Source organism: Pelophylax lessonae (genome assembly GCF_965119305.1).
Source record: "Pelophylax lessonae genome assembly, chromosome: 3".
NCBI classification, from domain to species: domain Eukaryota; kingdom Metazoa; phylum Chordata; class Amphibia; order Anura; family Ranidae; genus Pelophylax; species Pelophylax lessonae.
The window spans coordinates 3,472,650-3,488,106 of NC_138770.1; the positions used below are offsets into that span (position 1 = coordinate 3,472,650).

The 15,457-nt window shown below is 44.1% G+C and overlaps 4 protein-coding genes across 4 annotated transcripts in view; 2 read left to right on the plus strand and 2 right to left on the minus strand.

Annotated features, from left to right (window-relative positions):
• The window catches only part of LOC309549117 (uncharacterized protein), a 4,285,597-nt gene that overhangs the window by 2,873,966 nt on the left and 1,396,174 nt on the right, over positions 1-15,457 (plus strand). The window contains 1 exon segment of the mRNA XM_082249155.1: positions 4,013-4,234. Coding sequence (XP_082105281.1) covers positions 4,013-4,234 — 222 coding nt within the window.
• LOC309549120 (uncharacterized protein) overlaps positions 1-15,457 on the minus strand; it is a gene marked incomplete at its 3' end in the record, with an annotated part of 1,495,124 nt that overhangs the window by 219,207 nt on the left and 1,260,460 nt on the right. The gene's annotated exons all lie outside the window — the stretch shown is intronic.
• LOC309548692 (uncharacterized protein) overlaps positions 1-15,457 on the plus strand; it is a gene marked incomplete at its 5' end in the record, with an annotated part of 106,730 nt that overhangs the window by 88,945 nt on the left and 2,328 nt on the right. The gene's annotated exons all lie outside the window — the stretch shown is intronic.
• The window catches only part of LOC309549125 (gastrula zinc finger protein XlCGF66.1-like), a 136,039-nt gene that overhangs the window by 65,636 nt on the left and 54,946 nt on the right, over positions 1-15,457 (minus strand). The window lies entirely within an intron of this gene.

A 15,457-nucleotide genomic window follows, 5' to 3' on the forward strand; every position in this document is an offset into this window, starting at 1 on the left:
CTCTGAACTCTGTCCAGCTCCAACACATCCCTCCTGAGGACTGGCGACCAGAACTGGACAGAATACTCCAGATGTGGTCGGACCAGAGTTTTATAAAGTGGAAGGATTATAGACTTATCTGTGGAATACATCCCTTTCTTTATGCATGCTAATAATCTGCTGGCTTTGGCAGCTGCCGCTTGACATTGCATGCTGTTGCCTAGTCTATCATCAACCAAGACTCCCAGATCTTTCTCCATTTTTGATTCCCCCAAGGGTTCCCCTCCTAACGTGTATTGTGCTTTTATGTTTCTAGTTCCCAAGTGCAAAACCTTACACTTCTCCACGTTAAACCTCATTTGCCAAGTCGTTGCCCACTCCGTTATTTTGTCCAGGTCATCCTGTAGGATATCTGCTTCATGCTGTGCAGTTATTGCCCTGCCCAATTTTGTGTCATCTGCAAAAACTGATATCGAACTACTGATCCCGTCCTCAATGCTGTTTATGAATAAATTGAACAAGGTTGGTCCCAGGACTGAGCCTTGGGGGACCCCGCTTACTACCTCAGACCAGTCTGAGTATGTGCTGTTTATTACCACCCTTTGGACACGACCTTTTAGCCAGTTCCGTATCCAAGAGCAAACCCTGCTGTCGATACCTGCAGACCTTATTTTATAAATTAAGCGCTTGTGGGGAACTGTATCAAACGCCTTAGCGAAATCCAAGTACACCACATCCACTGGTCTGCCCCTATCTAGCTCACAGCTCACCTCCTCGTAGAATGTTAAAGCGGAGTTCCACCCTGGATTTTTTTTTTTTTTTTTTAATACCCCCGGGACAGTCAGGGCTAGTGCATTCCACAATGGCTAGCCTCTGATCTGTCCCGGGTTGCACTTACCTGTTAGGACAAATACTTACCTTGCAAACGTCTTGTCCAGCGCTGCCATCTCAGATGTGGGCAGCTTGAAGCCAGCGCGTCCTCTTCGGCGTCTTCTTCCGCCTTCTTTGGTCCCACGATGCTCTGCGCCGGCCCCGACGTCACTTCCGGGTCGCGCGCGTCATCCCTCCACAGCTTCTGGGCATGCCCAGAAGCTGTTTAGAAGGGGATGACGCGCGCGACCCGGAACTGACGTCGGGGCCGGTGCAGGCGCAATGATTCCTGGGAGCTATGACGTCCAGCTCCCAGGAATCATTGCAGAGCCAGGAAGTGACGACGGGCCGCGGCCGAGGAAGGAGGAAGAAGGAAGTAAGGTAAGTATATTTTCTTCGCTACGAGGTAAGTAAAAAAAAAAAAAATATGCGATTATCCATTTCTTTTTCAGGTGACCCGGAGCGAGAAGATGGAGGTAAGTATAAAAATAGGGTGGAACTCCACTTTAAGAGATTGGTTTGACAAGAACGCCCATTTGTAAACCTGTGCTGGTTACTGTTGATGATGTTGTTGTCTTTAGCAAACTCTACGATATAGTCCCTTATCATGCCCTCCAGAAGTTTGCATACTACTGATGTCAGACTGACAGGCCTAAAATTTACCGGTATATGCCTCTGACCCTTTTTGAATATCGGAATCACGTTTGCTTTCCTCCACTCCCCTGGTATATCTCCTGTCCTAATACTGTCAGCAAAGATCAGGAACAGTGGTTTGGATATAACCTTACTGAGTTCCTTGAGTACTCTCGGATGTACGCCATCCGGGCCTGGTGATTTGTTTGTGTTAAGTTTATCCAGCCTTTCCCTGATTTCACCCTCTGTTAGCCATAGTGGCAAGTCCTGTGTATTACTACTAACCATACAGTCATGTTCAGTGTACCCCTCCGTTTCCTGTGTAAATACTGACGAGAAAAAAGCATTCAGCACGGTTGCTTTTTCAGTGTCCTCTGTAACCATCCTCCCATCATTGTTAATTATATGTGCAATATGCTCTGCCCTATATTTTTTGCTGTTGATATATTTAAAGAATTTCTTTGGGTTTTTTTTTTTTACTATACTCCGCTATTTGTCTCTCAAAGTCTATTTTAGCCATCTTGATTTCGTGTTTACACTTCTTATTTGCCTCCTTGTATTGGTCGAAAGCCGATACTGTGCCCTCTGATTTATATTTCCTGAAGGCCAATTTTTTTCCCCTAATAAGTTTTTTAACGTTACGGTTTAGCCAGCCAGGTTTGGCTTTGTCTCTTCTAAATGTATTTCCCATAGGAATGCACTGCAAGATGCATTTGTTTAATATGTTCCTAAAGCATTCCCATTTTTCCTCTGTGGTCAGAGATCCCAAGGTTTGGTCCCAGTTAACCATTTCCATCAATGAGTACAATTTTGGAAAGTTTGCCCTTCTGAAGTTAAGGGTTCTTATGTTCCCCACTTGCCTTGTTATATTGTTATTTACGCTAAATGTGATCATCCTGTGATCGCTACAGCCCAGGTAGTCCTGGACTTCTACATCCGAGATTATGTCTGGGTCATTAGTGATCAATAGATCCAGGATTGCGTTTTCTCTAGTAGGAGAATCCACCAGCTGTGACATGTAATTATCCTATAAGGTTTCCGTGAATAGACGGGCCTTATGTGAGTGTGTAGTCCCTTCTCCCCAGTCAATGTCGGGATAATTGAAGTCCCCCAATATGATGACTGATCCTAGCTTTGCCACTTTACCCAAAAGTGCTAAAAATTCCAGCTCTACCTCCTCCCCTTGTTTAGGTGACCTATAGCAAACCCCCACAATTACTTTTCCCTTTTCTCCTTCCCTATGGAGTTCTACCCATACGGATTCTAACTCCATACTCATCCCTTCCGTAATGTCACTCCTCTCAATCACCCTTACATTATTCTTGACGTAGAGACATACCCCCCCCCCTCTTTTTCCTACCCTGTCCTTCCGGTACACCGAATACCCTTGGATATTTGCCAGCCAGTCATGTGAGGGGTCGAACCAAGTCTCCGCTATTCCCACAAGGTCTATGTCCTCCTCATGTACTAACATTTCCAATTCATCCATTTTATTAGCTAGGCTCCTGGCATTAGCATATACCCCTCTTAGTTTTACAGAAGTTAAACGTGATTGGTGGTTATGTTTATTCCTGTTTGGTCCGAGGTTCTCCCGCACAGACCTACCGATTGACGTTGTGGACCTACTGTCGCTGCTGACCCTACAACTGCCTTCAGTCCTTTGCTCCCTCCTAACTGACTCTACTTCTGAGCCCCCCCCCCCCCCGTCTCCTGCGTTGTATGTAATGATGTCAGAATGCCTGCAACAAGCTTTTACCCTGCGTAGTGTGGGGGTCCTGTGTGGGTAAATTATACCTCAGTCTGAGGTGGGGCTTTAATCAAATGGAAACCTGAATGGTGAGGTGAGGAGGATTCTGGGAATTTCATTTGATTTTACTATTTGTGTTCAGATCTAGAGTTTTCCTCCTGTGAAGTCTGGAGATCATATGACCATCACATTGCCTCCACCTCCCTCCCTGATAGAATAGAGAAATACAAAGAAGATTCTAGAAGTCACCAGAGAGATCATAGAGGAGAGGTGAGCGGTGCTGGGAATTCTGGGACATTATCCAGTAACAGACAAGGGATGTGTCTGGATGGTGACTGTATCATTGTGTGTGTCAGGTTCCTATAAGGTGTCAGGATGTCACTGTCTATTTCTCCATGGAGGAGTGGGAGTATTTAGAAGGACACAAGGATCTCTACAAGGACGTCATGATGGAGAATCAGCCGCCCCTCACATCACCGGGTAAGAGGAGACTTTATTGTAAAGGAGAGAGCAGTACGGAGGCTCCACCTAGATCCCCCATCATCTGATAAACACATAGAAACAATGTATTCAGTCAGTGTGTGTGTTTCCTACAGATGGATCCAGTAATGGGAACCCACCAGAGAGATGTCCCCGTCCTCTGTATTCCCGGGATTCCACACAGGAAGATCGCACCATCCCTCACCATCATCGGGTAGATGAGGAACAATCACTGATAGTATCATTAGGATCTCTACATTATCTGCATTGTTACCATTGATGTCATTTTTATTATATATTCAGAGTGGAGACCTGAGAGATTCTAAAGTTGAGGTTAAAGAAGAGATAAAAGAGGAGGATGATGAGGATGGGGTGATGGAGGAGTCAGAGTTTCTAAAAGAACACAAAGATCTGTACCAGGACACCATGTCATCCAGCTACAGAAACCCACCAGAGAGATGTCCCCGTCCTCTGTATTCCCGGGATTCCACACAGGAAGGTCACACCATCCCTCACCATCATCAGGTAGATGAGTGACAATTATTGGTAGTTCTGATTTATATACAGTATATTTGTTACAATGAATGTTTTACTATATATTCAGAGTGGAAACATCAGGGATGATAATATTGATGTTAAAGAAGAGTATAAAGAGGAGGATGAGGAGTATGGAGTGATGGAGGAGTTTTCAGAAGGACACAAGGATATGATGGAGCCACCTTATACCAGGAACCCACCAGAGAGATGTCCCCGTCCTCTGTATTCCCGGGATTCCACACAGGAAGGTCACACCATCCCTCAATGTTACAAGGTTGGTGAGACAGAGATTATAAAACACAGACTCATGGAGACAATGTGTGTATTTTTATGTGATGTCACAATAATGAATCTTATATTTTACAGATGATATTCTTTCATTTTCTTGATTTAGAGTGGAGATCCAATCGATATAGAATTTGAGGTTAAAGCAGAAGAAGAAGAGAGGTATGTGAGGGATGATCAGCAGTCTATGGAGGAGGATGGAATAACGGGGACATTTATAGAGGAGGACACTCCTACAGAGATCAGCACAGGTGGGTCATTAACACTAAATACATTCCTCCACCCATACTGCTCACTGATTGGTCCAGAGCAGGGCAGGGACTGGGTGATATCAGCCTGTAATCCCCTGGTCACTTTCCTGAGCTGTGTTCCCCATCCTGTATTCCTGTATTTCTCTCGGATAATCTTCCTTCTCTGTGCTGCAGACACAATTTATGTCTCTAGACTGGATTTATGGAGATTCTGGGATTCGGCTGGCAACAAAAATGTGCATGATATAGGCTCCTAGGTTATGAGTTTTGGGTCTTCTGCCCCATGCCTGAGTCTAACGTCTTGTTCCAAACAAATGAGGAGATACTGTACAACATATGAAAGGTCCATCTCCAGTTCTCAATATAACATCATATTCCAAACAATAAAATTGTCATCATTTCAATAGCATTATTACTTAGTGATGTTTGGTTGGGTAAGGTTGTATCATTGATCCATTGATTTTTTTTTTTCAATTCTTTTATTTATATAAAAGACAAATTCCAGGCGTAATAAACAGTAACATTCCTTATAGAACATATGCTGAGACAGTGTATTACAACATTGAAGACAATTCAGTCATAAGGTTGAGATCTACATCGGTCGTAGAATAAGAGGTGTTCTACAATTCCTCTAATGGGAGGAGTTATGCAGGACTAGAAAGTACCCGGAGTTGTCTGTTCCAGTTTGGCATAACGTATAGAAGAAGAAGGAAGGAGTAAAGCAAATAAGTTAGTGGAAAGAGAGAGGGAAGTAAAAGAAACCTAGAGAGAGGCAGAAGAGGATAAGTAGGTGGGATGAGGGGGGAAGGGAGGGAGGGGGTAAGGAGGTGTGGAAGTGGGGGGGAGGGGGGTTAAGGAGGGTTAGCATTGGTAAAGCAATACTTTCCACCAATATTTTAGAGCTCCCCCAAACTCAACATGAGGTCTCTTTAGTATTGCCACCCTTAATTAAAGAGCAGCCTTCATCAGAGAGGACAAATATATTCCATTGACCCCAGGTTTTGGTATATCGTTCGTGTTGGGGACGTGTCGAGAGAACAAGGTTTTCCATTCTATTTATTTCTTCGACCTTTTTGAGCCACGTGCTAACAGTCAGTGCCTGTGTATTTTTCCATTTAAGAGGGATGCACATTTTAGCAGCATTTAGAAGGTGACAAATGACAGAATTTTTATAGGTCTGGGCCGGGATGTTAGAGGCATGGAGAAGGAAGAGAGCAGGGTCATTGGGGAGAGGTCGGTTTATAAACCTTTGAGACATTTCACATACTGTCTTCCAGAACTCCGCTAGTTTAGGACATGACCAAAAATCATGTAGGAGTGTCCCCCGGCCCTTCCTGGCATCTCCAGCACTGATCAGTGAGTGTGGGGAAGAATCTGCTCAACCTTGACGGCGTGCGGTGCCACCTTGTTAGGAGTTTGAAGTTGGTTTCTTGTATTTACATGCAGATGGATGATGTAAATGTAAACGGAATGATGTGATTTTGTTGGTCTGGATTAAAGTTACAGTCTAAATCCCGTTCCCTCTTAGCTAAGAATGGGGGTTGGTAAGTCCCCTGGGGTGTGATCAGTAATGCATAGGTCGTGGATAATACCTGTGTCAGTATTCTGTCTTGAGAGAAATGTTCTTTGAAGGGTGTAAGTTGTGTGTTGCGTTCACTGGGAGGTGGCAATGAGTTTAAGAAATTATGGAGTTGCAATGCCCTCCATAAATCTAGACGGTAGGGTCCCGAGGAGTCCATGAGGTCTTTGAGTGCAGGCCAACTAGATGATGTTGAAAAATGGGAGGCTTGGAAATAGCCTGACTCCATCAAGGTCCTGAATGTTTTATCTTGGTAGCCCGGGGTAAACTGGGGATTCCCCAGTATGGGTGTCAGTGGTGAGTGCGTCGGGGAAAGTGAAAGTTGTGTGAATAATTTAGAGCAGGTTCTTATCGTGTGACCTATGAGGGGATGGCGTCTTATGGAGTCTAGTAGTGAATGGTGGCAGGATGGAGCTCTATGGAGGGGTATGTCGCATTGGGCTTGTTCTAGTCTGGGCCAAAGCTTCGCTTCACCATGACGACACCAGTCTGAGTCTCCCCAATTGTGTAGCCTGATAGTACTTGCATAAGTCCGGCACTGCCAGTCCACCTAGTCGTTTAGGAAGCAAGAGTAGTCTCCTACATAGCCCAGGTCTCTTATGTGCCCAGATAAAATCCACTAGTAGGGTGTCCTCTTGTTTAAAGTATTGTGAAGGGATGAATATTGGAAGTGCTTGAAAGAGGTATAGGAATTTAGGGATTATGCAGATTTTAATAACGTTTCATCTTCCAAACCATGAATGGAGGCCAGAATTCAATTTATCTTATAGAATATGGACTTTGTTTAGGAGGGGGAGAAAGTTGAGCGTGAAGATGTGTGAAAATTTGGGTGGTATGAGAGTGCCCAGATATTTCAGTGCTGAGTTCATCAATTTTAGCCTAAAATTCAATCACAGTTGGGGGAGGAGGGGGTTTGATAAGCCTACTCCCATAGCTTCAGATTTAGTAAAGTTGATATTTAGATTGGACAGAGTGCCATATGCCTCAAACTCGTGAAGAAGATTCGGTAGAGAAATTATGAGATTTGTGAGGGAAAATAACATGTCGTCTGGATACGCTGATATTTTCTGCTGGGTCACCCCAACAGTCATGCCTGAGATATCCTGGTGGAGGCGTATGTAAATCAGCCACAGACACGTCTTCACTGTTACCCAAGTATTGAAACTTAAGTGTTACCTTCTCTGACTAAAGTTTACGGATCACTCTGTTCACTTCATGTATGGACTGAACAGTGGCATTCTTAATATTAGATGCTAGGCTACATGTGTCAAACATAACATCTGGTCTAGTTTGTTTAGCAACCCACAGAACCTGTCCTATTTTGGATCTGAGTTGTTCTCTTTCTTTCTCATTCAGTGGGGCCTCTCTCTGTACAGCACGTGTTGCCTGCAAATGAATTGGTTGTAGGTTTTCAATATAACTGTGCTGATGCACCTGCACTACACCACCCACAGTAGCAATGTTCATCCCCACATATGAAAAACTCTCACACTCTTCACGACCCACGTGAAATGCAGATTTAAGCACAGGGATGACATTGGTTACAAGATGCTCTGAACCTGCCCAAAAGAAATCATCCACATGGCATGCCAGTACTCCTGTTACCTCAGACTGCTCATTCTGCCAATAAAACACTGCAGGATCAACCCGTGACATTTTACCCCCACTGTTCAGCATGAGTTCTTTGACCTTGTTGTACCAGTAGAGGAAAGCATCTGCAAGTCCATACACACATTTCTTTAGCTTCCATAACACATTGTCCACGCTCGCTTCTGGTGGGGGACGAATGTAAATGTCTCTTGAGAGCTCCATTCCCTGCAAAAAAGCAAACTTAATATCCATAGAGTTCACTTGCCATTTGTTTTGACAAATAACAGCTAACAGCAGCCTGAGTGACTCTGATGCACATGTGGGAGAATCTTTCTGTAATTCATGCATATTGGCCTCTTCACCTCTCGCCACAAGGCGGGCTTTGGGAACAACACCAATAGAAGTTTCCTTTAATGTACAGACCCATCTAGTGGAGATGCATTTTTGACCTTTGTCTGTGACTACTTCGTAAACATTATTAATTTGCCAGTTTTCAATCTCTTGTTGTTTAGCAGCATCAAAATAAATGTCTTTGGTGATAAGTACATCATCATCGGTGTTTTCACACCCAGTGAGAAGATCATCAACTTGTGACATGTCTAAAGCTTCCTTTTGACCCTCACTGCCATTTGGTTCTAGATACTGCACATTGTACCAGTTTCTATATTGCCCTTTTGCTTTCCCTGCTCTGCCTAAGACTCTGGCAGTGTGTTCAGCACCATCATCTCTGTTTGTAAATGTCACTGTCTGACCTTTTCTCAGTTGGACACCCGTGGAACCCCCTGTATTAGTAGCATCCCTGTCTGTCCCATTAGCTTCTCTATAATCTGTTTCTGTGTTTTCAGGGATTTGCACTTCGCTATTGACACTCATTTCATCATCTGAATTCTCTGACCCATCAGTGTGGATTACATTTTCTTTTTCTTTACTATTTTCAGTGATATCAGGTAGTACAGGTGTATCCTTATCCTGTGCATTAACTTTATTCAGTCTGGACTGGTGTGCTCTAACAAGGATACCACCATGTCTGACAAACACTACAGAGCCATCTTGACCGATAACTACAGCTGGACCTTTCCACTCTGTACTGTCTGCTCGTTTGTAGTACACTCTGTCTCCTGTCTCATACTTTTCATCTGTAGGCCTGAGCTGCTTTTTATTCTTTCTGAGCATTCCACCTCTGTGAATGCTCTTCTGGAAGCATGCAATGCTGCTAGGTGCTGTCCTACTCTAGTACTCATAGAAGTGCCTTCTAGAGCAGGCAGTTCATTAACCAAAACGGAGGGAAGATTAGGATTGTGACCAAACACCAGCTGGTGTGAACTATAACCATGCACATTGATCATACTGTTTTTGGCCATTAGAGCCCAGTCTAGAGCAATCTGCCAGCCACACCCGTTTTCCCTTTTCACCTTCAGGAGGATCTCAGTCAGAGTCATGTTGTGTCTCTCCAGCAGCCCGTTGCTCCAAGGACTGTATGCCGCTGTAGTCTTCATCTCGATGTTGAATTTTTCTGCCATCTCTCTTATCTCCTCATTGTTGAACTCACCACCGTTGTCAGTGTATATCCGTTTTGGGGCACCATGAACACTTATCCACGAGTGAATGAAAGAGTTGACGATCTCAGATGCTTTCTTTGTTCTCACAATGTTTCCAGCGCTGAAGTGTGTGAAATGGTCGATGATGTGGAGGTACCATATGCCAGGTTCCAGCTCATGTAAGTCCATTGCCACCGTCTCATTATACTCTGAGGCTAAAGGCAAACCGACAGCAGGCCTAGGCTTGGTCCTGCTATATCTTTGACATACCTCACAGTCACGGATAATCTCTTGCAGAATAACTGGACAGTCTTTGTCAGTATTTCCAGAGCTGAGGATAAGCCTTTGCAGCCAGTCTGCAGAGGCATGGCCAAACTGCTTGTGAAGCTTCAAGAGAACTTTACGCTTCTCTTTTGTAGACATCTCTGCTGTGATGACAAGAACTTCACTTTCATTGATGTCCACTTCAGTATTACCATCTCTAATGTCGACACAGTAGTGTTATGAACTAGTGAGCTCAAGAGGCACTGGTTGCTTGAACATGACAACTTTGTCATTCTCCATGTCTAAAACAGTTCCTGCTCTCTTTAGAGCCATTTTGCTCAGCAATAAAGGAATATCAACAGGAACAACTTCCGTTTCAATGTGACATTTTGGTGGACCGATCTTAGCGGGAAGCTTTACCTTTCTATTGGAGTGCACCACCTGACCATCACCGAATCTGAAAGGTCTGCAGCTTGAAGATTCTGTTTGCATCAGTTTGTTTATTTGGCTTTGGCTCAGGTCTTTCATGTAACTATCCAGCCACTTTTCACCACAGACAGTACGTGTGCATGCTGTGTCAATGATAGCTGATCCCAGTGATTCAGTTAGGAAAATCTCAGAGTCCGTCATAACTTTTGTAAACAGTGTAAGTTACATTCTTCAACATTTTCATCTTCTGCTAGCTTTACTTCATTTCTCCCTGATGAGGACAGTCTTTGGCCCAATGGTATGTGCTCTGACAAATTGCGCATTTTGATCGCTTACCATATTTGTCAAGTGGGTTAGTACCTTGCTGTGGCTGCCACTGTCTGCTCTGTGACTGGCTGTTGTTCCGTTTGAATTTACCCTGTGGCCTCTGCTCCGTGAAAAACGCCGCATCTTGAGTCTCACTGCCTCCGCTCACTCCACTGGTTTTTCCTCCGAAAATCCGTTTTAACGCTGACTTCATGGATGCAAATGTTAAATCCGTGCACGCTGTAAGTGCTAGCTGCCTACTCTTCTCTTCAAGACAAGCCGTGTCCAGTAGTTTAAATGCTAACACAGCATCAGGCAAGGTCATGGTGTACTTCTTCATGCGGTTGTATCTCTGCTCAAAGTCTATGATGTAGTCTGTCATGGACACCTCGCTGTCTTTAGAAATCGAGTCGAAATGAGAGTACGCCCGGTCTTTTTCTTCTCTCAAAAATACAGAGTCCAGCTTAGCTATCAAAGTTTCCATACCATTGTCCTCATTTAGATCGCTCGCAGGTATTTCCAAAGCGGTCTCTCTGGCTCGCCCCTCAAGCCCCAACACAACCGCGAGTGCCTGCTTCTTCTTGTCCAAATCCGTAACAAGTTTCCAAATACTAATTTCATTTTTCCAGCACTCGTATGGTCTGATTTCGTCAAACTTAGGTGGTACTCTATAGTTGGAAACCATCCTCTGCTACCATGTAAATTAGCCACAGACACGTCTTGGTTCTTCAGGCGGTAAACTTTAATGCGCACTTCCTCCCAAAAACCCCGCCCCTTAAGCCATACAGGAAAAACAATAACTTCCGGTCACATAGATTCTCGCGATAATACATTCCCTCACATACTAAGTTAACAGCGTATTCTACATAAAAAGGTTTCTAGTGATAATGCGAAGAGTAAGAGGTCTTGTCCCATTCCTAATTGTGAAGTAGTCCGATAAGATACCGTTCGCCCTAACCTGGGCGGCAGGGGCAGAATAGATCTGGGAGATCCAGTTTAGCATGATGTTGCCCTAAGTAGTAGGGGTCGGGGGGTATAAAGAGAATGGAGATAAAAAGAGGGGGAGGCAAAGATGGTATGAGAGAGGAAGAAAGGAAAGTCAGGCAAGCAAAGAATATGAGAGAGTGAAAGAGAAGGGGGGCAATCCCACAGAGAGAGGCCTCAATTTGCTAAGAGATAGCAAAAAAAATGCTATGACACTCACCAGCAAGGAGCCGGATGAATGAGTGTGCGCCTATGTGGGGTTGTGGTTGGAAAGAGCCAAGGGACGGGCCCCCGATTCCCCCCCCCCGGCCCAGCAGCCTTCTTGAATAAATGAAAGGTATATAAGGTATATCACTGCCCCCTAGAGGACTGCTGAATTTTCACACTTTAACCACTTGCCGACCGCCGCAAGTACATATAATGCGGCGGTCAGCCCCTCACAGGCAGAGTGACGTACCGGTGTGGTCACGGACCCCCCGCGCGTGTGACCGTTGATCATTGGTCCTACAGCTCTAGCCACAGCCAATCACAGTTAGAATCACGCCCCCAGGGACACACACTGTCCCTCCCTCTCAAATAAAGTTAACCCCTTCCCTGCCAGTGTCATTTTTACAGTAACAGTGCATATGTATAGCACTGATTACTGCAGTAATGTCACTGGTAACCCCAAAAGTGTCAAAAATGTCAGTCAAGGGTTTGATCTGTCTGCCGCAATGTCTTAGTACCGCAAAAAAAATCGCAGATCGCCGCCATTACGCGTTAAAAAAACAACAAAAATGACAAAAATCTTTCCCTTTGTTAGTAAACGCGATAACTTTTGCGCAAACCAATAAAAATACGCTTTTTGCGATCTTTTTTTTTTTTTTTTTTACCAAACATATGTAGCATAAAACAAATTGGCTGAAAATGTTAAAAAAATTTTGATTTTTACATTTTTTTGGGGGGAATTTCATATAAAAAAATGTGAAAAATATTGTTATTTTTGCAAAATTGACGCTATTTTTTTTGTTTATAGCGCAAAAAGTAAAAATTGCACAGGTGATCAAATACCACCAAAAGAAAGCTCTGTTTGTGGGAAAAAAAGGACGTCAAATCCATTTAGGTACAGCGTCGCACGACTGCACAATTGTCCGTTAAAGTCACACAGTGCCGAATCGCAAAATACCCCCTGGTCTTTCAGCAGCCAAATCCTCCGGGGCTAAAGTGGTTAAGGATTCCCTTGGATTACCCGTTGCAACTGCAGAAATCTTAACACTTTATGTTCTTGGCTCAGTCAATGATTAGTCTAGGGGTAGTTGTTTTTGTGGTTATCTTATATTGGGATGGGAGAAGGAATGAGTGGGATACTCCAACTGTTGAAATATTCATAATTCAGAGGACTTCTAGCTTGAGAATGCGGCAAGACCGCTACTTCATCCTGCCACTTGAATGAAGCTGAGGAAAGTGTTCCTATTTGTGTTTCTCCTCAGGGTACTCCCCTAGTACCCCCTTTCTCTGTACTAGCTGACACCCGTCCACTGACTATAAATTCCGGAGTTGTCCCCTTCCTGGGCAGACCCCTGGGCAAGATCCTCTAAACTCACGATACAGTTTTTCCAGATTCTCGCAGTGCCCCAACTCCTCCAGTCAGCTCTCCTGGACCTCTGTGTTCAGCCTCACACCACTGGCTCACCAGGCCTGTGACCTTCACCCACTGCGACAGAGGAGGAGGCAGTCGCCACCCTCCTTCTGGGACTTTGCTTCCTGCCAAAAGACCTATCTCATGTGCCCCTGGCTTTTTATACCCCCTCTGTGCCAATCCCTGGGGCTGTATCAAAACCCTGTGTGTTATTGGCCAGGTTAAATGTGTATAAAGAAATGTAAAGATGAAATCAGGGCGGCTAAAATAGAACACGAGAGACATATAGCGGAAGAGAGTAAAAAGAACCCCCACGAAATTCTTTAAGCATATAAACCGTAAGAAAGCGAGGCCAGAACACATTGGCCCCATAAAAGACGATAAAGGTGTTTTGGCCACAGAGGACAGGGAAAAGGCAGTAGTGTTAAATAATTTCTTCTCTTCAGTCTTCACAAAATAATTGGGGGGCTACACTAACCCAGCTTGTAAGGCCAAACTAAACGACACACCTCAGGAAATACCGCCTTGGCTAACAGAAGATAGACTTAGAACTAAACTAGAGAAACTTAACATAAATAAATCACCGGGACCGGATGGCTTGCACCCGATGGTTCTTAAAAGAGCTCAGCCAGGTGATTGCCAGACCGTTATTCTTGATCTTTAAGGATAGTTTACAGACAGGTATGGTGCCAGCTGATTGGAAAAAAGCCAACGTGGTACCAATATTTAAAAAAGGGCCGAGATATATCCCAGGTAACTATAGGCCGGTCAGCCTAACATCAGTAGTCTGCAACATTTTGGAGGGGATGTTAAGGGACCACATACAAGACTTTAGTAATGAAAACGGTATTATTAGTAGTAATCAGCATGGATTCATGAAAAATCGTTCTTGCCAAACCAATCAATTAACCTTTTATGATGAAGTGAGCTGCCACTTAGATAAAGGGAAGCCTGTGGATGTGGTGTACCTGGACTTTGCAAAGGCCTTTGACACCGATCCCCACAAACGCTTACTGTTCAAACTAAGGAAGGTAGGTATGGACCATAAGGTGAATACCTGGATAGAGAACTAGCTCCAGGGGAGGTTGCAAAGGGTGGTGATTAATGGGGAGTACTCGGATTGGGCGGGTGTGGAAAGCTGGGTCCCCCAGGGTTATGTCCTGGGGCCAATCCTGTTTAATTTATTTATAAATGATCTAGAGGAGGGGATATCGAGTAAAATCTCAGTATTTGCGGATGATACTAAACTAAGCATGCCAATATCTTCTATGCAGGATGTGGAAACCTTACAAGCAGACCTGAACAAAATAACGGGGTGGGCAACTACATGGCAGATGAGGTTTAATGTTGAAAAATGTAAAGTAATGCACCTGGGTGCCAGAAACCAGAAAGCAAGCTACTCACTAGGGCGGGGAACCTCTGGGTGAGTCTAGGATGGAAAAGGACCTGGGGGTACATTCCTCAACCCATACTGCTCACTGATTGGTCCAGAGTAGGGCAGGGACTGGGTGATATCAGCCTGTAATCCCCTGGTCACTTTCCTGAGCTGTGTTCCCCGTCCTGTATTCCTGTATTTCTCTCGGATAATCTTCCTTCTCTGTGCTGCAGACACAATTTATGTCTCTAGACTGGATTTATGGAGATTCTGGGGTTCAGCTGGCAGTAAAATGTTGATTTTTACCATAGACGCTGCTTGACCTAGACACCTGGGTTATGTACCTTGTGTCTTCTGCCCCATGCCCGGGTCTAGCAAGATCTCTGACAGAACAATTCTCCCGGGGTTACTTGCTCTGTTATTTGCTGGCTGTGCCGGGTGGAGGGATATGTCTGTATAGTCTCACACCCAAGTCACTGAGTTCAGTCTCAGGAGATGGGAGGCAGCGGTGTGGGACCTCTGCAACTGATTACTGAACACAAATATTTTGACTCCTGACCCCTGCACTATATACTCTGTTAGAGATGCACGATTCTGGCCAAAATGAGAATCACGATTTTTTTTGCTTGGAATAAAGATCACGATTCTCTGTGTAACATCTTTTACATTATAAAAAAAATTGGGATAACTTTACGGTTTTGTTTTATTTTTTTTATTCATTAAAGTGTATTAATTGCGTTTGAAAGACTGCTGCGCAAATACAGTGTGACATAAAAATTTACAACAATCCCCATTTTATTCTGCAGGGTCTCTGCTAAAAAAAATATATAAATGTTTGGGGGTTCTAACTACTTTTCTAGGAAAAATAAACTGATTTAACTTGCAAGCAACAAGTGTAGGAATAAGGTTTAGTCTTTAAGAGGTTAAACTTCCTTCCTCCGGCAGAGGGAAAGAAAAGATACAATGTAATCATTTGTGTTTACAGTTCAGTG